This window comes from Gymnodraco acuticeps, unplaced genomic scaffold (genome assembly GCF_902827175.1).
Source record: "Gymnodraco acuticeps unplaced genomic scaffold, fGymAcu1.1, whole genome shotgun sequence".
Lineage (NCBI taxonomy): Eukaryota > Metazoa > Chordata > Actinopteri > Perciformes > Bathydraconidae > Gymnodraco > Gymnodraco acuticeps.
This window is the reverse complement of record NW_022992285.1, coordinates 622,286-645,227: the sequence shown is the minus strand read 5'-3', so window position 1 is coordinate 645,227 and position 22,942 is coordinate 622,286. Positions and strand designations below refer to the sequence as shown.

The 22,942-nt window shown below is 44.0% G+C and overlaps 1 protein-coding gene across 2 annotated transcripts in view; it reads left to right on the top strand.

Moving 5' to 3' along the window:
• The first annotated feature begins 13,606 nt into the window (after positions 1 to 13,606).
• slc12a5b (solute carrier family 12 member 5b) overlaps positions 13,607 to 22,942 on the top strand; it is a 32,100-nt gene continuing 22,764 nt past the window's right edge. For both annotated transcript variants that reach the window (XM_034207586.1, XM_034207585.1), the window contains exons 1-11: positions 13,607 to 13,732; positions 13,947 to 14,050; positions 14,525 to 14,665; positions 17,114 to 17,260; positions 18,133 to 18,187; positions 18,264 to 18,394; positions 19,205 to 19,452; positions 19,535 to 19,746; positions 20,037 to 20,204; positions 20,863 to 20,961; positions 21,093 to 21,150. In XM_034207586.1, the coding sequence (XP_034063477.1) occupies positions 13,678 to 13,732; positions 13,947 to 14,050; positions 14,525 to 14,665; positions 17,114 to 17,260; positions 18,133 to 18,187; positions 18,264 to 18,394; positions 19,205 to 19,452; positions 19,535 to 19,746; positions 20,037 to 20,204; positions 20,863 to 20,961; positions 21,093 to 21,150 (1,418 nt within the window). In that variant the 5' untranslated portion in view covers positions 13,607 to 13,677. The remainder of the gene's footprint in view (positions 13,733 to 13,946; positions 14,051 to 14,524; positions 14,666 to 17,113; positions 17,261 to 18,132; positions 18,188 to 18,263; positions 18,395 to 19,204; positions 19,453 to 19,534; positions 19,747 to 20,036; positions 20,205 to 20,862; positions 20,962 to 21,092; positions 21,151 to 22,942) is intronic.

The window sequence follows — 22,942 nt, the reverse complement described above, 5'->3', positions numbered from 1 at the left end:
TTGTCGACCACAAGCCGCTCACCTTCGCCATGTCAAAAGTGGCGGAGCCTTGGTCAGCACGTCAGCTGTCCTACATATCAGAGTTCACTACGGACATTAAGCACGTGGCTGGCAAGTCGAACCTGGTTGCTGAATCGTCATCGGTGCCGTCCAGTTGGGCCTGGACTATACTCGCATGGCGGCGGACCAGGTCACAGATCCCGGCATCCAGGCTCTGAAGGTGGAGGGCTGCGCTTGGAGGACGTGGTGTTCGGCGACGCGGATGTTACCCTCCTGTGTGACGTCTCCACGGGCCTGTTGCGGCCAGTCGTTCCCGCCAGCTGGAGGCGCTCTGTGTTCGAGGTGATGCACGGACTGTCACACCCCGGCGTTAAGCCTTCGGTGCGCTTGGTGGCCGCGAAGTTCGTCTGGCATGGGCTGAAGAAGGACGTGAGGACTTGGGCTGGTGAGTGCGTGGCTTGTCAGCGCGCTAAGGTGCACCGCCACACGAAGGCCCCTTTGGAGCGTTTCCTGGTGCCTGAGGACCTGGTTGGTCCATTGCCCTCCTCTCAGGGTTTTTCCTACCTCCTCACCATGGCGGACAGGACGACCCGTTGGCCGAGGCGGTTCCGCTCGTTTTGACGTCGGCCGCAGACGTTGCCCGGGCCTTCATTGCAACGTGGGTGTGTCGTGTTGGCAAACCGTCGGACATTTCCTCAGACAGGGGCTCTCAGTTCACTTCCGAACTCTGGAACGCCGTGGCAGGCGGTTTGGGGGTTAAGCTGCACAGGACTACCGCTTACCACCCTCAGGCTAACGGCCTCTGCGAGCGCTTCCATCGCTCCATGAAGGCGGCCCTCAAGGCCGGCGGCCCTCAAGGCCGGCCTTACTAACTGGGTCGACAAGCTGCCCTGGGTGATGCTGGGCCTGAGGACCGCACCTAAGGAAGATCTGCAGTGCTCTACAGCGGAGATGGTCTACGGTCAGCCGTTGAGAGTTCCAGGGGATTTCCTCCCAAATGCATCAGCTCCCTGGTCTGCCACGGCCCAGCGGGTTTTCCTACGAGACGCAGCGGAGGCTTTTGCTCCGGTTCCGACTTCGCAGCAGTGCGCCAGGGTCCCAAGTTCCCGCGGAGCTACGCTCGGCTGGGCACGTCTTCATACGGCACGACGCACACAGAGGCCCCCTGCATCCCCCTTACGATGGACCTTTCCGGGTCTTGGATTACGATGACAAGCACCTGGTGGTCGACATGGTCGGCAAGGCTGAGCACGTCTCGATTGACCGGGTGAAGGCTGCTCATTTGGACGTGGACCAAATGATGGTGCTGGCTCAACCGCCGAGACGGGGCCACCCTCCGGCTTTGATTCCTGTCTGGGGGTGTGGACCTGTTGTTCCGATCTCTCCTCTGACGGGGGCCGCACAGGCGGAGGTCGCTGTGCCGGCTCCGGTGCGCAGGATTCGTGGGGGTAGGCGTGTGTTTCCTCCCCGCCATACGGATTTTGTTTACCTGTGAATTCTGGGGGGGCTTGTGGGGTGACACCATATTGTGGACCATAATTCACCTTGCTTGTTGTGTTGCTACACGGACCCTTTAGTGCAGTGGTGGGGAACCTCCGGCCCCCGGGCCGTATACGGCCCGCGAGACAATTTGGTACGGCCCTCGAGGTAATTTATAAACACACGCAAAAAAGAAAACATTTTGAGAAATCTAGACCGCAAAAAAATTAAACAAGCGAGTGCCTGTTTTTCCTGACCAATGTCAGGGTCCTTGAACACAACACGAGCCTAACGTGTCATCACGTGGTATATGTCTCGTCTGACAGGGGTTTAGTTCTGACGGAGAGCACCAGAACACCGCTCCGCCACTTCAGAAATTGCAGTACCCATAAGGAGCCGTTCACATGCCGCAGTTTTTGCGTGGCTGTGTCTTTAGTTGAAAGCCCAGTGGCAATCTGTTCATCTGTCATACAGTCAATAACTTTGTTGTTATTAGCATCTGGTTAGCTAGCTATGCTAACGAATATAAGAAGCTTTTTCTACAACCAGTGAGGTAAAGGCACATCTTTATATGATCATTATAGTTGTAAAAAAACAAGAGAATAAAGTAAACAGGTATAAAATACTATATGACAGTAAATAACAGTTGTTATTAATAAACAAGAATACAGTTTGAAAGGGGAGTGATTTGTAAAATATCCATAAAGAAAAATAAATCTGCTTACAGTTATGTTTCATATGGATGTTGAGAGATGTATCCATAGATCTCCTCATGTTGCTCTCAAAGTGCACCAGATTGATGCTTTGAACTTCAACATTTAAAAAAAAAATCTTCCGGGGGGAGCATGCCCCACGGACCCTCCTAGAGGAGGTTAGGTCCCCCCCCCCCCCCCCCCCCACTTAAATCATGTCCACATGGATAGGAAACTAAATACTTTTGCACACATCTTGTGTCCATATCTTTCTGTGTTGGTGGTCCTGCATGCATGCGTGCGCAAGTCATGGTAAAATATCTGGATTAAGAGGTTGCTTTTTCTTTGCACAGCATGAAAGAAAGGCAAAATAAATCTGTGATTTTAGAATTTTTAAGCAGAGGTCAATAACTTGTATACGGCCCTCGGAGGATATTGTAAACATTGAAATGGCCCTTGAGAGGAAAAAGGTTCCCCACCCCTGCTTTAGTGAGAACACCTGTAGATCAGTTCAATGCAACTAATGTCGTCTTAGTGTTATTGCATGATGTTAAAATTGGTTTGCCATGAATTTAGTGATGGATTGTAAACATTTGAAATGTAGCATTTAAGTGTTTCTCATGTGTTGTTGTTTTAATAAATCAGACAGTGATGGTGCAGCGCTGTACCTCTTTATATAGGCTTTTTTCCCCTAACAAATAGTTTTTGTGCTGATCAGGGGGTACTTGGCTGAATTTTTTTTTCAAAGGGGGTACATTATTGAAAAAGTTTGAGAATCACTGGACTAGAGTGCTGACGGAGAGCACCGGAACGTCGCTCCAGCTCTTCAAATATTGCAGTACCCATAAGGAGCCGTACACATGCCACAGTGTTTGCCAGTTAATTGAAGCATTATAGCACAGGCCTTTGTCAGATGGTATATTACGCTGTTTTTTTTCTGCTTCGAATAGTTCTCTCTTTTTTCACCATACCTGTGTTGCATCACTGTGTAATGCTAACTAACGTGCTAACTACTTGCTAGGTAGCTAACTTGATCCAGCCACTCCAGAGGCCTGTACTACGAAGTAGGATTTTCACTTAGCCGGCTAACTTCAGGGAAAACTCAGGGTTTCCGGTCCTACGACGCTGGTTCTCTTTTTAGCGGGCATGGTAACTTATGCTGTGTGGCTAACCTGCCCCGGAGCAGGTTAGGTTGCAGGCTAAGAGATCATCTCAGTGAAAGCACTGCCTGTTGACCAATCAGAGTTCAGTGTGCGGAGTTTAAAGCGATCAAGTCATACAGGAGAAAGGAAATACAGAAAAACTGCCGTTGCAGGAAAGACGGCCGGCAAAAATCACCGACTGTGAACGTGAACATTAATAGAATATCACCTCCCATCTTCAGAGCAATCTGACTATTATAACATTAGCATTAAGAAAGCTTAATTAAATATCTGCCACAACATAAGTAACCGGATCAAAGTAACAGTACAGTCCGCGCGGCATATCACATCATAATGTATCATATATTTCCTTATCTGAGTCAGCTTCTTGAGCCGTATTTGGCCGTGCAACAAACAGTGTCAAATACTGTATGCAGAAGTATTATTTTAAGCAACACATTAAGTTGACGAAACACTCGAGTCAAATGTAGATGGAAGTAGATCGGAAGTAGATGGGCGTGACTTCGCCAACTCTATAGAGTGGCGAAGTCACGCCCATCTACTTCCGGTCCATGGGACCTTTTTTCGGAAAAATAATGTATTGAAGTCAATGGAGAGAGAAAACGTATCTTTCGATCCCTTTTGAATTGTGCCATGAATTACACATATGATGTTTGTCAATCTTAAAAAATAATTTCCATGTCAAAAAAGTCACAGTTTTGTCGTAAAACTATGAAAAATACGCAACTAGAAAGACTACAAATCCCAGAGCCGCGTAAGTGATGTCACAATTGTTTTCTTCCACTAAGACATAGCTAAGATCAGCGCCATATAGATATAATCTATCTATATGGCGCTGGCTAAGATAAGATAACTTTAACAAGATGCCTGTGTGCTTAGTACCAGGTTGTTATCATACCAGCAATGGGTCTTGCTCATTCTTTCGCTTCCCATCTGATGAAAGGACCAGGAGTGGCTGGATCAAGTTAGCTACCTAGCTAGTAGCTAGCACGTTAGTTAGCATTACAGCCATGTCATTTGTATTAGCCTTAATATGAAGTAACATTAAGTAACCCAAAATGTTAAACAGTAAGAGTAGTAGTCCTATTTCGTGAACCCTTTGAAGAGTACTGTCACCGGTGTGATAATTCTATAATACACAATTTAAGCCTCTCTGAAGAACCAGCACCTTCCCGTGGTAGAGAGGTTTGTGTGCCCTGATTAACCTGGGGGCTGTGTTGTCTGGAACCTTGTATTCCTGGTAGGGTCTCCCATGGCAAATTGGTCTCAGGCAAGGGGCCAGACTAAGATTGGTTCAAAAGATCTCATGAAAGACGACACAGGAAGTGAGGATACCCGGCCCGGAGGAAGCCCGGGGTCCCCTTCTGGAGCCAGGCCCAGAAGGAAATCCCCGGTTGGGTGCTTCGTTGTTGGAGTTTACCCCAGTGGACGAGAGGGTCGCCTCCCTACGCCTGCGGGTTATGGGGGGGAAAACTCTGACTGTTGTATGTGCTTATGCACCAAACAGCAGTTCAGAGTATACGGCCTTCTTGGAGACCCTGGAAAGAGTCCTGTATGGGGCTCCTGAAGGGGACTCTTTAATCTTGCTGGGAGACTTCAACGCACATGTGGGTAATGATGGAGACACTTGGAGGGGCGTGATTGGGAGGAACGGCCACCCTGATCTGTACCGGAGTGGTGGTTTGTTACTGGACTTCTGTGCTAGTCATGTATTGGCCATAACAAACATCATGTTCGAACATAAGGCCTTCAACTCACACCTCCGGCGGAGCTTTTCGGGCATTCCTGTGGAGGTTGGGGACATTGAACCAGAGTGGTCGGTGTTCAAAGCCTCTATTGCCGAAGCCGCGGCGGGGAGCTGTGGTCTCAAGGTCTTAGGTGCCTCAAGGGGCGGTAACCCTCGAACCTCCTGGTGGACACCGGTGGTCAGGGAAGCCGTCCGACTGAAGAAGGAGGCCTTCAGGGATTTGTTATCCCGGGGGACTCCCGAGGCAGTTGCAAGGTACCGACAGGCCCGAAGGGCAGCAGCCTCAGCCGTGGTCGAGGTAAAGCAGCGGGTGTGGGAGAAGTTCGGAGAAGACATGGAAAAGGACTTTCGGGCGGCACCAAAGTTGTTCTGGAAAACTGTCCGACACCTCAGGAGGGGGAAGCAGGGAACCATCCAAGCTGTGTACAGTAAGGATGGGACGTTGTTGACCTCAACTGATGGAGTGTTAGGGCATTGGAAGGAACAATTTGAGGAACTCCTGAACCCGACAACTCCGCCCTCTATGTTAGAGGCAGAGCTGAAGTATGACGGCGGATCAACACCAATCTCCCGGCAAAGCCCCGGGGGTGGATGAGATCCGCCCAGAAATGCTGAAGGCTCTGGGTGTTGAGGGACTGTCATGGTTGACACGTCTCATCAACGTTGCGTGGAAGTCAGAAACAGTACCGAAGGAGTGGCAGACCGGGGTGGTGGTTCCCCTTTTCAAAAAGGGGGATCGAGGGTGTGTGCCAATTACAGAGGCATCACACTACTCAGCCTCCCCGGGAAAGTTTACTCTAAGGTACTCGAAAGGAGGGTCAGGCCGATTGTCGAACCTCAGATTGAGGAGGAACAATGCGGATTCCGTCCTGGTCGTGGAATGATGGATCAGCTTTTTACTCTCGCAAGGATACTGGGAGTACGCTTATCCGGTCTACATGTGTTATGTAGACTTGGAGAAGGCGTATGACCGAGTTCCCAGGGAGTTACTGTGGGAGGTGCTGCGGGAGTATGGGGTGAGGGGGTCTCTACTCAGGGCCATCCAATCTCTGTACTTCCAAAGCGAGAGCTGTGTCCGGGTCCTCGGCAGTAAGTCGGACCCATTTCCGGTGAGGGTTGGCCTCCGCCAGGGCTGCGCTTTGTCACCAATCCTGTTTGTAATATACATGGATCGGATTTCGAGGCGTAGTCGTGGGGGAGGGGGTCTGCAGTTCGGTGGACTAAGGACACCACTGCTTTTTGCAGATGATGTGGTTCTAATGGCTTCATCGGTCTGCGACCTTCAGCACTCACTGAATCGGTTCGCAACAGAGTGTGAAGTGGCTGGGATGAGGATCAGCACCTCCAAATCTGAGGCCATGGTTCTCAGCAGGAAACCGATGGACTGTCCACTCCAAGAAGGGAATGAGTCCTTATCCCAAGTGAAGGAGTTCAAGTATCTCAGGGTCTTGTTCTCGAGTGAGGGAACAATGGAGCGTGAGATGGGCCGGAGAATCGGAGCAGCGGGAGCGGTACTGCAGTCGCTTTACCGCACCGTTGTGACGAAAAGAGAGCTGAGCCAGAAGGCAAAGCTCTCTGTCTACCGGGCCATTTTAGTTCCTACCCTCACCTATGGTCATGAAGGATGGGTCATGACCAAAAGAACGAGATTGCGGATACAAGCGGTCGAGATGGGTTTTCTCCGCAGGGTGGCTGGTGTCTCCCTTAGGGATAAGGTGAGAAGTTCGGTCATCCGGGAGGGACTCGGAGTTGAACCGCTCCTCCTTCGCGTCGAAAGGAGCCAGTTGAGATGGTTCGGGCACCTAGTTAGGATGCCACCTGGGCGCCTCCCTAGGGAGGTGTTCCAGGCACGTCCAGCTGGGATGAGACCAAGGGGTAGACCTAGGACCAGGTGGAGGGATTATATCTCTTCGCTGGCCTGGGAGCACCTTGGGATCCCGCAGTCAGAGCTGGTTGATGTGGCCAGGGAAAGGAAAGTTTGGGGCTCTCTGCTGGAACTGCTACCCCCGCGACACGACCACGGATAAGCGGGAGAAGATGGATGGATGGATGGACAATTGAAGCCCGGGGGAGAAATGCTAACGCTAGCATCGGCGATCGCTAGGGATGCACGATAATTATCGGCCCGATAATTATCGGTCCGATATTAGGAATTATGACGTCATCCCGATAAACCCGATACCAGTATTAATAGCCCCGATAATATACAATATATTTTTTGGGTACAAAAAAAGAAAAAAATACTGCGGTGTGGGTGAATTGGGATGAGGGGCGCTTGTTTTTCACTCGGCTCCTCCCGTTTTGCCAGTAGGCTACTGTGGTATTAGTGGTTTAGGAAGAGGGGAGTTCTTCACAAATCCAGCGCTCCCTAACTCATGCCTGGCTGTGACGTAAATGGTGTGCGGCCGTGAAGCCAGGACAGTAAACAAACATGTCGTCTGTGGTATATGGGCATTGGAGCTATGTGCAACTCAAGGCATATGCTCGAACCGGAGCTGCCTGGACGCTGCAATCATGTTGCGCACTATCCGTGCTGACTTTTTGTACAATGTCCCACTGTCTGGCTTCCTGCATAAAGTCAAGTGCTCTGCGCAGTTGTGGCGAAATGTCGCTCCTCTGTTTTCATTTAAACAGCTCCTTATATCCGTTTGCGCAGCTAGCTAGCACCAGATGCTAACAACAACAATGCACAATGGGGATTCTGGGTAGTGTAGTGTCTTCTGCCATCCTTTACTCCGAAAAAATATTTGTTTCTCCGAATCGAAGTGGAAAAATACAAAAGCATTGCACACAATTTAAACCAATCAATGTTGTGTAATTAACAAGGATAATCTGGTGTTTTTTAGTCGATGAGTAGTGCAGATATCACTGTAAAATCAATCGACAGTAAGGGGAATACTTACTTCCGGGTGTACAATTCTCCGTTATCCAATGAGAATGGACGCTCACATTGCCTTTTAAGAGCAGTCGACACAAACGAATGCCGTGCTTCCATGAGCGTCCATAGAAGCATATGGACATCCCGGAAAGCTGAAAATGGACGCTAAGGCCCCCCCCCTTGCGTTGAAAATGGACGCTAAGGGCCCCCCCCCTTGCGTTGGAAAAAGCCGACACAGGGGACTTGACATAACGTCAACATAGGCCGACCTGGGAGTGAGGATGTGTTGCTCAAATTCCCTCTTCATCTGGTGGTTATTCTCCTCCAGGATTTTTACCAGCTCCTCCCGCTTATATGTTTCTTCCTCCTGTTGTTTTCTACGGTCCTGCTCCCGAAGCTCCATGCGGTATTCTTTAATCTGCTGCATCACTTTTTCCCCTCTTTGGGTCCGGTCGAGCTCCTCAGCCAATCTGCCGTCTTGCCTCCGGAGTCTCCGTTCCTCTTCTATCTCAGATACCTGTTGCTGTATCCGTAAAAACTGCTGCTCTCCGGCTGCCTGAGACTGCATGAGTAACATCATCATCTCCGTTAGTTCCTCACACTTGTGGTTATTCTCCTCCAGCATTTTCACCTCCTAACTTGGTCAATCCCACTTCTGACACCAATTGTGACGCTGACAATTGAGCGGCCCGACCAAGCAAGGAGGCAGAGGCAGAACGTCCAAAATACAACCCAGTGTGGGCATTTATTAAGTCAGGAACACATGACACACAGCCTCAATCCTGCTGGTTCTCCCTGACCACAGCCTGCAGCCACAAGGATCTCACACACACTATCTCCCAAACAGCAAAACCCCAGAGCCTAAATGCCCCAACCCAATCAACCCAACAGGACACAGGTGAGGGGGGAGGAGACACCACAGAGCACCAGGTGCACACAATCAATGGCAACAGACATGGGGAAAGGGGAACACGTTTCAAAATAAAATACAATAAACACTACATCAATAAATAATATAAACTGTATAAACATGTGCACATATGCAAGGCCCGAAGCCATTAGTGACAAAGTTACCTTCGTCACATGGTCTATGCTGGTTTTTTCAGCAGGGCCTACGTAGCGATACCCAGGAAGTAAATGAGAAATCGCCAACGAGGCGTTTTGGGGAGGTCTTTTCTGTGTTAGAGTTTTACTTCCTACAGGGTGTACTTTCAGGATTTTTGACTCTGCAGACCGTTTATATGCATAAAAACCTTCATAACACACAAGGGGACGGGAACCGGAAAAGCATGACATGGGCCCTTTAAGGGAATTTATTATAAGATATTAAAATAGTCTCTATTTAGTTGTTTCACATTCCAAGGGCAGCCATTCAGATCGGTCAGAGGGGCTTGAAACCTTGAATACACAATGACATTTCCTCCACCACTGATCTAATCTGCCAAGAGTTTGGGTGTTCTCTCCTGTGTGGTTAAACTTTTATCAAGCGGTTTATGATTAGCATAAATCATTGGCTTCTGGCTTTCAGCTTTAAACACAACGTGTTCCCCTGTTGAAGCTGTGTTGTTTTATGATCCCCTGTTGTGAACAAAGTCTGTCAGAAAGTTCTACTGACAGAGCTGTGAGATAAAATGCAGTGTTAAGTGGTCAGAGGAATAAGGAAATAAGGTCCCATGGAGGTCCACCGGAAGGGGAGGGACTTCGCCACTCTATGGTTTTTCCTTGTTGTGTAATCAAAGGGTATGTGTTGTCTGTGCTTTGATACCGTCAGATGTGCCGTATTTCATCAGGCCCACAAAGACTGCAGGTTTTCTAAGGTGCCACAGACAGAGGAAAAGTGCTTCATTTGGGTTGTTTTGTCACCTCAGGCCAAATTACATTTTATAGCCACTTATAAGCTCAAACTAGAAGCAAAAATCCTCAGACAGAGCACTTCTGCTTGTAACAGCCAACAATGAAGACAAAAAGTATGTTCTTCCTCTTGTATTACAGCCCCCCAGGTAGCTCTACCAGACTAAAAGACTAAAAAACATATGTTTCCAGATGACCACCATGATTTGCAGTCTGAATTTACATCCTCTGCAGTTTCCCCCTTGCTACAGAAAATAATACAATTTTAAAGAAATAAGATTAAATATCTAGAATATAAAAACACATTTAAAACCCTTGTGTGGTGTTCGGGTCAAATTGACCCGATTTCCATTTTCAATGAATAAAAAAAATTATAAGGATATTTTCGTTTAACCTGAAACTCAATGGCCGGGGCTTATTTATATTGAAGGACATGTGGAATTGTTTTTTTTTTTTTTCCACTTATGAAAAAATGCCCACCCGCATTTATGTCCTTCATAAGAGGTTCGGGTCAATCTGACCCGGATACAATACCAGGACAGACAGACAGAGAAAAACACACAGAAACACACAAACTAAAGACACACACACACACAAACTAAAGACACACACACACACACACACACAAAAAGAAACACACAAACTAAAGACACACAGACATACACACAAACACACACACAAACACACGCACACACAATCGTATGCATAAAGAAGCTGTTTGATCCTGTTTTCCCTTGATCTTTACCCTTTGTAGTGTGTACACAAAACTATCCTAGAACATTATAAACATTTTAGATCTTCCAGAAATGTATAAACATTTTACATTTTCTCGCACTGTCCCCCTCGCACCTGCACGCCGGAGGAGGGACTAAACAGAGACATAACCTCACATTACAGTGTAGTGCAGAACTGCAATTATCTACCAATAAAATGGCCAAAAGATATTCTGCTCAGAGCCTTGGAGCTAATAATGGATGAGAGTGAGTGGAATGCATTAGAAGAACACGGTGAAGTGGGACAGGAAGACATTTCTGAAGATGAGGATAATGTGGAGGTAAACTCCACATTATTTGACAGCAAATTGGAAGATGAACTTGACTCATAGCCAGCTGCTGGAAGACCCCCACAGCCAACCACAAGAAGACCCCCACAGTCAGCTTCTGGAAGACCCCCACAGCCAGCTGTGAGGTCTGTGGACCCTCAAAGGACTCAAAGACACAGACTACGTGCAGCAACTGCAACAAGTACATCTGTGCTATACACACGAAGAAGTTCTGTACATCATGTGTTTCCTAAACGGACCTGCCCATTGACTCACATAATGTTCTGCAGCTTCACTTCATCAATATATTTTCCGGATATACTGTATTTATGAATAGTGACTGTTAATTGTTTTTATTTGCTTTGTGTTTATATCTGTTCTATGTCATTTATATGGATGTTTCATTCCCTCTATATTTCACAGCCAAATACTTTTGGTTGTGGTTCTTGTGTTCCAATTGCTGATAAATTGCTTTATTTCCTTCAGGGCTTTGATTATTATATGACAGATTAAAAATAATAAACATTAATGAAAAAAATGTTCATTTACATTTGTCCTAGAAAAGCATGAGCAAAATGTAAACCTAGTTTTTATTACAGTGTATTTTTTTTAACATACATTTTATTTTTATCACAAAAAACGATGGACACTTCCATTGTTAAATTTGATCTAGCAAAGAGTATTTTCAAAAACTAATCATATATTTAATTTCTATTGTTGGGGAATGAGTTAAAGACAATATATATAAGGAATTGTGCATGTTGAATTTAGTTCTGTATTTTTTTAAAACCCTGAAATATGTCCCGGGTCAATTTGACCCGAACATTACCAAAGGGTGCGAAATGTGAACATAACACAAGGGTTAATGATTTCAGAGAATGTCTGTCTTTCCTATGTAGGATAACCATTCTAGCAGCAAAAGACAGACATTTGAGATGCAGCTTTGTTGCGTGAGATGAACATATTTTTAGCAGTCCTTGCGAGTCAAAAGGAGCAAAACAGGTGAGATCCAGACTGTGAACAGTTTGGTTCAGCTAATCTGCCTCATCTGCTGTGGATAACGTGTGAATAAACTCTGTGAAATATATAAATCAAGCAGCAACATTTAGGAAGCAATTCAAACTGAACCTCATATTTGAAAAGGTTATATATTTTTTTGTAATGACAACTCATAACTATGATGGGATTTGACAGTGATTCAATATGTATGTAGGTCTCCTGGCTACAAAATGTTGTCAGACAGAAGGGTGTCGCCCTGACCATTGTTAGGCAATTATCATATGGATATTAGTGCTTGTAATTAACATGCTGCGCTTCCCCTTCTGTCTGCCCCCCCACCCAATTTAGGACTGTAATGTGGATTGCCTTCCTTCCTGTGTCTCATCTGTATAAATGACATTGCTTTTCTGTGTAACGGGGTCAGATCCTGGTACTATCTATTTGTGCAGGACCTCTGTCCTTTCCAGCTGGAAATATGATTGATTATGTTAAATGCTATAACTCTTTATTAAATAACACAAATTTGGTTTAAGCTTGTATATTTGTTATTTTCTTACCAGACGGTGATTAAGTGTAGAATTTCCACCACAATAACTTCGTAGCATCTCTCCTTTTAATACATGATATACATTTGATTGACCTTTTAGCCAAACACATGCACAACTGAACAAAACGACAGCAGGAATATGAAGAACTTGTACTTTACCCCTTATGTAACAACGCAGACAATACTTATACATCGACTGATTATGACCTCATCACAAACACAATCTCACAAAGGCATCTAGTGAAACATGATTTTGAAAGCTGATTTCACTCAAAGCAAAGAACTGAAATGAGCTTCCAATGCAGATTTAAAAAAGATGGCGGATTAAAGAATACTCAGGTGGTTTGTAGCTGAGACTCTAGAGTAGAAGTAGAGGTCATCATTATTATCACCACAGAGGTCACACTAGTCCGTAAAACATTTCAAAGGACGTTACATGTAACTAATGAGAGAGTCTGTTTATATTTATTTTAATGTGTTGTGTTCAGGTATTGATAGAGAGCTGAAAAAAGCTCTAATCCTTCATGCAGCAACAAAAAAAATGAAATATTGAAACACTGGCTAATCCAATTTGACAGGCAGCACATCTTTGGGACAGCAGTCCATCGTTCAAAGGATTATGTGCTGCGTGAGAGCAGTTTGGCTGGCATTAGACTCTCCCTTTGCTTTAAAGATTAGTTTATAATACTGCTGCAGCTTAGGAATAGAAAGAGATGACTTGATTGTGTGGCGTTCACCAACCAGGAGCTGCAGGATGTTCCCCTCGTGTGTCTCTTTTCACAACACAGACAGGCTTTTAAAAGCTGTCTGGCTCCTAAAACCTATGTGGGACATTCATTTGTTTATTGTTGTTCAGGAGGTCTTGTAAATTACAGTTTTTAGACTCACTACTTCAGAGGTAGATAAAGAGGAAGGAGGCTAAGAGATGTCATAACATGTGAGGTCATAAGGGTGAGAAAACTATGATGACTTGGATTAAGGAGGAAGGGTTCACTGCACCTAATCCTATAAAAAGAGAGAAACGTAAAAACTGATATGGCAGCCTTAAAAAGGACCTAAATTAGGGGCAATCATTTCCCTTTAGAAGGGGGAAGCAGGGTATCCATTTCAGTATCTATGACCAATCTGTTGATGGGGATGAGGGGGCCACTCCCTCAATTAAACAAGCAAGTCCTTGTCAAATGCAGCGGAAAAATCAGAAATGACATAGACAACAAGTGTGCTGTAGAATAAGATGAAGAATATATGTTAAGGAACTGGGGGTGAGAGTGGAGGGAGGATGCTGGGAATTAAGGAAATAGCCATTTTTACCACTCCAATCCCAGTGTCTAAATGTAAAGTACCGACTTTTCACAGTGATTCAAACATTGAGTAATCTTAGCTCTACTATGTTATCATCTTTTCTGATTTTCTCATTTTTAGCTCAACACCAGCGCTTTTTGGATGTGTTTAGACATGTTTTTGTAAGTCCCTTAGTTCCAGCATGAAACAGCTGTGAGTGGTGAAGACTCGGCACTAACTGTGCTGGCTGGTGTTTCTGTGTTTCAGGTGATGGACTTCCCAAAGAAAGCAGTCCTTTCATCAACAGCAGCGCAGCCGGCAGTGTGGATAAGAGCCAGCAGTATGACGGCAAGACTATGGCTCTGTTCGAGGTGGGAATAGTTTTCACAACTAAATTCAAAACATATTTTCACATTGTCATGTCTAATATGACCGTGTGTGTGTGTGTGTATGTGTGGCCTAGCATTACTATACTTGTGGGGACCTAAATCTGTTTACATAGTCACGTGTGGGGACTCGCCTCCCTTATGGGGACAAATTGGAGGTCCCCATGAGGGGAATCATTAATTTTAGGGTGAAGACTTGGTTAGGTTTAGGATTAGGGTAAGGTTAAGGGTTAGGCATGTGTTGGTTATGGTTAAGGTTAGGATAAGTCTCCAGGAAATGCATGTAAGTCAATGTAATGTCCCCTGAAGTGATGTATACATGGTGTGTGTGTTTGTGTGTGTGGTGTGTGTGGTGTGTGTGTGTGTGTGTGTGTGTGTGTGTGTGTGTGTGTGTGTGTGTGTGTGTGTGTGTGTGTGTGTGTGTGTGTGTGTGTGTGTGTGTGCGTGCGTGTGTTGCAGGAGGAAATGGATACCAGTCCAATGGTCTCCTCTCTGCTCAGCAGTCTTGCCAACTACTCAAACCTGCCAACGGGCAGCAAAGAGCACGAAGAGGCCGAGAATAACGAGGAGGGGGCTCGTCCGTCTAAAAAACCTGTCAAGGTAGATATATCAATCCCATTTCAAAGGGAATCATGTTTGTTTGTCAGTGCTTTAGGAGACTGGGCTGACATTTCAATTTAAGAGAATAATCAAATAGACTTCAATATTCCCACAGTTATTGTAAAAATGTTTTGTTTTTTTAAGTGAGTCCATAGTAAAGTGATCTTTATAATGATCCTGGACAAAGTTAGCCCGATTTCTAACTCAATCAAAGAAGGGCAACTGTATCTGTTGTAGGACAGTATGGTTTGTTCGGCAGGGAATACAAACAATAACATGAAATTATAAATCTTGACTTGAAAGGCATATTCAGGTGTGTGACATTTTGTAGTCTTTTAAAAGTACTTTGTTGTTTAAATAGACAGGGACACAAACGTATAGGTGCATACGTATTCATCATAGTGTATTAAAACATGAATTATATTTGCATAAACTAATTGTAATGTAAATGATAAATAGACAGGAAGGGATGTGTCTTCCTCCTTTCCAACAGATTAGTCTCTCTTTGTGTTTGAGAAGAATAAATCCCTTTCTTTACTTTTAAAGAGTGCACTTTTGCTTTTGCACTTTTGCACTCGTTTGAGAAATTAAGTCTTCAAGGAAAGACGGACAAAGGTGCTTGGTTCAGCACATTATGAAGAGGCTCCTGAGACACCGGAAGAGTCCTGCAGAGCCGGCTGTCAAGAGCAACTCAAGCTCTCACTCAACGGCGTTTCCCCTGTGGACAAAAAAACAAGCAGTGCCTTTGATCTGTCCGCTCATCCCTCAGCTCCTTATCATCACATGCATAGAGCTCTTTGCAGAATTTGAAACACTCAAAAACACTTCAGATGTGGTCTATTCTGTACACTGTAACTTTATTGGTATATCGTTAACAATTGTTTGCTCGGATACAGTAGTTGAGACATTTATCATTTAAGGGTAAAAGAGATAGTATAGTAATATAACACAACATGCGGGCAGCTGCTTTTGTTAACAGTTGGCCCAATGGACCAACCTTAAGAATGTGAGAATTGTGACTCTCATGTGTGTAGATTTTTAGTTCACTAAATGGAAGGAAGAAAATGAACATGTATCTTTAAACTGCTCTGTAGAGATGTTTCTTTAAGGATATTACTTGTCCTCCTCTTCTTCTTTTCACCAGATGTTCATCTTTCTGTGTTTGAGAAGAATAAACCTCATATATATTAAAAGATTGCAACAACAATCATGATATTAAGGAACACTACAGTTAAGGAGACTGGACACAAAAGTGCATTTACTCTCAAATTAAACCCTCATTTAAATGAATTTTCATGGAAAGTAAGTTGAGCTAGACCAGTGGTTCTCAAAGTGGGGGGCGTGCCAACCCTGGGGGGCGCAGAGGCATGCCAGGGGGGGCGCAAGAGACCAGGAGGAAAAATGGTTATTAAAAAAAAAAAGATTAAAAAAAAAAGAAATCATAAATTGAAAAATTATTTATTCAAAAATAATATGATGCAGTACTATTACGGCTCTGTGTGTGTGGAACGAGCCATTTTGTGTGCGCGAGAGAGAGAGAGCGCACCGGTACCGGAGATCGTAGTTGTTAGCTTCTGGTGCTAGCGAGCTACGCTAACGGATATAAGGAGCTTTTTCAACAACAAAGTGGAGGAGAGTCCTCTCCTGTCACACTGAGAGGCTCAGTGAACTAAAGGACTCTCTGAGGGTTTTAGAGTTAACTTTAGTCTAAGTTATCTCAGTGGGTCTCAAACGTTTTGGTCACCATTAATGTAAACAATTATTTCCGAGGCACACGTTTATATGATCATTATAGTTATAAAAAAATAAGAGAATAAATGAAAAACAGGTATGAAATACTATATGACAGTAAAACAAGAATAACGTTTAAAAGGGTGATTTGTAAAATATCCATAAAGAAAAAGTAAATCTGTTTACAGTTCTGTTTCAAATGGATATTGAGAGATGTATCCATAGATCTCTCCATGTTGCTCTCAAAGTGCAGCAGATTGATGCTTTTAACTTCAATATTTAAAAATAAATCTTCCCGGACGAGCTTGCCCCCGGACCCCGCTATGTGAGGTCCACACACCACCTATAGAAATAGCACTTGACCCCTGCTTACACCTATATGCCGTGAGCTGATTATCGAGCCTTCATTATAACTGTCACACTGTGTGTGTGCGTGGGGATTGTTGCAGTAGAACATTCCACTGTAGCGACCGGTACCTTAATGGGAAACCCTAAATGTTTGAGCACCCTCTATGAAACGTCAAGCTACCCCACAGCACCCCCAAAAGAAATCGCTGGCGCCGCCACTGAGCCTGACTATTTGTGTTGGGGGGGCCCGACTTTTTTTTTTCTCCAAAGGGGGGGGCCTGACAGAAAAAGTTTGAGAACCACTGAGCTAGACTGAAAACAACAACAGAGCAACTTTTTGCTGATCACTTTCACGTTTGTGTTTCTCAGGCTCCACAGCTGGGTACTCTGATAGGTGTGTACTTGCCGTGTATCCAGAACATTTTCGGGGTGATCCTCTTCCTGCGGATGACCTGGATGGTCGGGGTTGGAGGCGTCTTTGGCTCCTTTATAATTGTCTTCATGTGTTGCTCCACAGTAAGTTTTGTAACATGATCTCTTCTCAGAAAACTGTTGTAAAATAAAAATAAATCAGTAGAATAGATCTGTAAACAACATATTATATAAATAGTGGTTCTTAGGCACACACATACACCATTTGGGTAGCATGTGATTACACTTCAGGCTGTTACAATACAAAAAAAGCAGTACAATTCAAAATGGCATTGCACAGATACTGAAGGTGACATCCTGGCATGAGCCGATCTGCCAATAAACCCACTGACACCCCACCAGCATTCCTCTGTTGGATTCTGTTATTCGATGCTACGCCAACAACCAACTAGCCAGGAGCTAACCCAAGGCATGCCATATAGCTGATAAACAAAATCCAGAAATGTAGCTCAAAACACAAAGTAGAAATGTTTGAATAGGCTATATGCAATCTAATATTTAATGATATCTTGTGAGATGTTTACAGGGCAATATTTGGAGGGTTCTGGTGTAGCGAGAGGAAAGACTTCCTTTTTTGGTGCATGGAGTTGGAGTTCAGGGTCAGGGACAACATCTACATTTGGATTGCTTCAAAATTAGCTAAGCTAATAAAAGCTGAATTGTGTCAGACAATAACCAATGGTTTACAGATTGCATTTATTTCAATGCGTTTAAGCATCTTTTGCAATTCAAACGGTTTACCTGAAATCAACCAAAGCCTTTTCAAATGTTGTTGGTCAATAATACTCTTCATCAATATACCTTACAATGTAGTTCTCCCTTTGATGAACAATTCAACACAACCTGATAACTCTTGTGCTGTTGGTTGTTTGATCAAGGCCTTGTTGCCACATTAAAACTGAGGTGCCCACCTCTCAGTCCCCTAACCCTCCTCTGTTGTGTTCTGCTTCATCCAGACAATGCTCACAGCCATCTCCATGAGTGCCATCGCAACAAATGGAGTCGTACCAGGTGAGTGGATATCTAAGAGTATTATTTGTGTGTGACAGATCAGTGCTCTGACCCTTCTGTGTTCTGTGACTCGCAGCTGGAGGTTCGTATTACATGATCTCTCGCTCTTTGGGGCCAGAGTTTGGTGGAGCTGTCGGGATCTGCTTCTACTTAGGCACCACTTTTGCAGGTGCCATGTACATTCTTGGCTGTATTGAAATTCTACTGGTAAGTGGCTTTAATTATCAAATAATAAAATGCTTATTGTTTTCCATATTGTTTTTAAAGGCTTTTTCCAGGAAAGTATTTTTTGCATCAAGCATTTTGGCATGTCATGAAAGGAAAAGCACAGACTTATCACTTATTAGTCCTGTTATTGTGTCTGCAGATGGCTCACTGGTATGACTTCAGTGATACTTCATTAAATGACTCGATAATCATATATTACAAGCAACACTGGAATGGTTAGAAAGAAAGTTTGATTTGTTCATTATCATAACACAGCGAACATGTCGTAATGAAAACAATCTGCTTATTATTATTATCAGTCAATTTATCATTCTGTTTAAAAAAGATCAGAAAATGTCTTTTATAAAACGCAACTTAATATATTTCCAATTAGTTGGTCCTTCTTACTAACTGTTCAAACCCCCCAAATATTGAATTCATTATATGAGAAACAAAATAACTAACAGTCATATTTGTGAAGATGGGACCAGGTAAATCTTTACATTTAAAAAAGAAAAACAATTATATCAATATCAAAGTATTTGCCAGTTAATATTCTGTCGATTGACTAATCAAATATGTCCACTCTATTATAATAAGCAAACTTTCTGATTTGATAACATATATATTGTAATTAAAATGCGGCTTACAAGGTTGTTTAGTTGTATTTCTCATTGTAAAAGCTTTGAATTGATGAGTAGATCCAATGTAAAGCACTCCAATTTAGGCAGCATTCTATCATAGATGTACCTTGGTTAATTATCGACCCTCTGCCTCTGCTTTTCTCCCTCCATATTTCCATTCTTTCAGATTTACATCCTTCCTCAGGCAGCCATCTTTAAGATTGAGGGCCTGGAGGGGCCTGAGGCCGAGGAGGCTCTCCTCAACAACATGCGGGTGTACGGCACCATCGTGCTGAGCTTAATGTCACTGTTAGTGTTTGTGGGGGTCAAATATGTGAACAAGCTGGCCCTCGTCTTCCTGGCTTGTGTCATCCTCTCCATCGTGGCTGTTTATGCCGGAGTCATCAAGACAGCTATTGACCCCCCCGTCTTCCCGTAAGTCACTTGTTTGTTCACTGGTCTAAGTCCATGCCGCTGATCTGAGTTTATGACAATGACGTGCCGACTTACTTTACAGCGTCTGCCTCCTGGGAAATCGAACTCTCATGTCTAAAGGATATGACATCTGTGCGAAAGTCATGGATATAGACAATGAAACTGTCACCACCAAACTGTGGAGGACCTTCTGTGATTCTGACAGCCTCAATGCCACTTGTGACGAATACTTTAACAACAACAACGTGACAGAGATACAGGGCATCCCAGGGGTCACCAGTGGCATCCTGGCAGGTAAGAGATGAGCTTTGTGAAGTGCTGTCATCTATTTAATACTATTTTTGTTTCTCCTTGCCCTATTTGTATAGTTTTATGTCTTATAAATATTCATGTTGAATTGTTGGAGGCCTGGTACTTAAGATTGTTATTGCCAAAACGACACTGTAGCTTTTGTGCGTGTGACAATAAAGCCTTTTAATCTTGGATCTTTGAACCTTGAGATGTTCAATCACACCCTCTCTCAATCGTCAGAATGAGGATAAATCCACCTCACTTTCTCATTTAAATGCTCCTCTGTCTTTAAGAAAACCTGTTTGGTAACTACCTGGAAAAAGGGATGTTCCTGGAGAAGCGAGGGATTGCATCAGAAGCCAATCCAGACAGTCCTCCACCCGGCTCCAACCGTTACGTCCTGGCTGACATTACCAGCTTCTTCACCCTGCTGGTCGGGATATACTTCCCATCTGTCACAGGTTAGCAGCAGACAGGCCCAAAAGAGGAGGGACTCTCATTACATGTCACTTGTTAGATGCTTTTATCCAAAGCGACTTAGATACTCAATACTGTGGGCAATCCCCACAGGAGCAATTTGGGGTGAAGTGTCTTGCCCAGGGACACAACGACATGCTGACTGCAGTGGGGTTTGAACCTGTGCTCCCCTAATCCAAACACCAACGCACTAACCCACTGCGCCACAGCCTCCCTATCTCTCCGTATCAAATCTACCTTTAAAGCTGCTCTTGTCAATATTTGTATATAATAATGGGCTAAAATGTAACATGATAGAAGAAAGAATTACCAATGTCTCTGCAGTTCAACTTGTGGTTTTGTTTTTGGCAGCCTGAAACTTTTTTGTTTTGGATCCAATTTAATCTGTAATGTTTCAAGAAGTGACAGGGAGGTTTGTTCAAGAAACCTCTAAAAAGAACTCTAAAAACGAATTGTATGCTACCTGCACAGCATCCTACAGCAGGCAGACAATGTAAGCAAATTGCTGACCGACGTAGTCGAGCATATTGCATCCTAAAATACATATATCAGTGGACAGACAAGAGTGACATAAAAAGAAGCTTACCATGCATGCATGCAGGTGCAAAACCTCCTGATTATTTCATTTTGCTCCACTCACAGGTATCATGGCGGGCTCCAACCGCTCCGGAGACCTGCGTGATGCTCAAAAGTCCATCCCCATTGGCACCATTGCAGCGATCACCACCACCTCTATTGTGTGTATCCTTCACTGAGCAAAAAAATAGAAAAGTGAGGAGCTAATTGATGTGTTCTATTTAACCTTCTGCATGTTATCATAATATTTTGATTGAAAAAGTTTCAAAATACACTTCTTAACAGCTTTTTCTCAGACATGTCCACTGTGATCCTGTTTGGTGCCTGTATAGAAGGAGTAGTCCTAAGGGACAAGTGAGTATAACTATGTTGATTTGTGTAAATGTATAAAATGTTTCACTGTGTATCTTTGGTAGAGAGAGCTGAACCAGTCAACAGTTTAAATTGATGCTGTTTAATATGTTGCTCTGGATGACTCAATGTACTACCTTACTTATTGAACAAAACTGGTTTTGGCTTTAGGAACATCCGGACCTAAAATATATATATTTGTTGGTAATTGTCAGGCACCTTGAATTGCCTTGTGTTGAACGGTGCTATATAAATAAATGTGCCTTGCCTTGCCTTGCCTTGCCTTGGAACATCTGGTAAGAATAGTCCCGGAAAAAGAATATGCATACACTGTTACTCTGACAGGAGGGCAGGGAGGGAGACAGATGTGGACAGCAACAGACTGGAGATCAGGGAGGAAGAGAGAACCAGTAGTGATGAGAGATGGGAGACAGATGTTGTAGGGCGGCTTGTCTTAAGAGAATTATGTAGTGAAATGGAGACTAAAGGAGAGTGTGAGGAGAATAACTAAGGCAGGATGAATGAATGCAGTTATATTCCCTGAACAACATTATGTTACCTCTGAGAATTCAAAGGTACATAATGAAATCAATGCCTCCACCTGAAATAATAAATTAAGGATTGATTGAATGTCAGAGAGGCCTTTAGAGGGTTTTGATGGCCAATCAGTTGGGCATGTGGCTAAGGTATGCTTAATAGGAGTTATGCTTGGTGTGGTGGGGATATGACAAAGAGTGATATGCTGCAGAGGACCAAAGAAAGTATGGAAGGAAAAAACGAAACTGGTATAATTTATAGTGGAGTAATAAAGGCAACATCTGACAGAAAGTCTAACACTGAGAGGATCCAGGTTGTTCTGGTTAAAGCAGCAGTGCAACACTATAAAACTGTTGAAATGGGAGTAGAAAGGGATGAGATCAACGTACAGTCAAGAATCAGCATGTGTTGGGTGATATAAGACGGGGGAAAATACATAATATGATATTACATGTTACAATAATTCTCCTTTACTCCTAGATATCTAACCTTTTTGCCCTTTGACGTTTATGACCAACCCTGACGTCTGTTATCTCCCTTAAGGAACTGGGCTGCGTCAGTCATATGTTGTTGTTCCCAGTTTATGACCGGGCAACTCTCGTCACAAATGGTTTATGGTTGTGAGCAGGGGCGTCGCCTGGAGCTGGAAACATCTGTTCCCAGATGTTTAGGTTATCTCCCCAACTATGTTGATTACTCTCTGTGAATCTGTTAAAACGTCTAGCGAGAGAGAGGCGCTTCAGAATTGACGTGGCAACTCTCCCGTGCAGTCAGATCCGTAACTGCTGTGACTTGTGATGTGAATCCTCCGGCCAATACTCGTAATAAACCATCATTGTTTGACATCAAAGCTCCAACTCTCCTCGTGTCTCTCTGAGTCCTGACTCTCCATTGCTACAGAAGTTTCCCTTACATACCATATAATAATATTCAAGAGTACTGGGTTAACCTAGATTTTGTGTTATATGAGTGACAGTTATGCAAGTAAGAAAAGATGCTGGAGTGTGTCCGGTTTGTAAAACAGGGGACTCACTATATGGTACTAGGTGTAAGGAGTGATTATATGAGGTACTAGAAGTGTGGAATTAGTGGAAGAAGTTTTTCATACTGCACTCAGGATTTTACTGCAAGTTATACACTATGGGGGGTCGAGAGAAAAAATGATGGGATAGATGTCAGCATCAAAAAGGCATCTGTGCTTTATCTCACGCTAGTTTCCAACCATATGGTACCAATGTGTGATCGGAATGTGTATCAA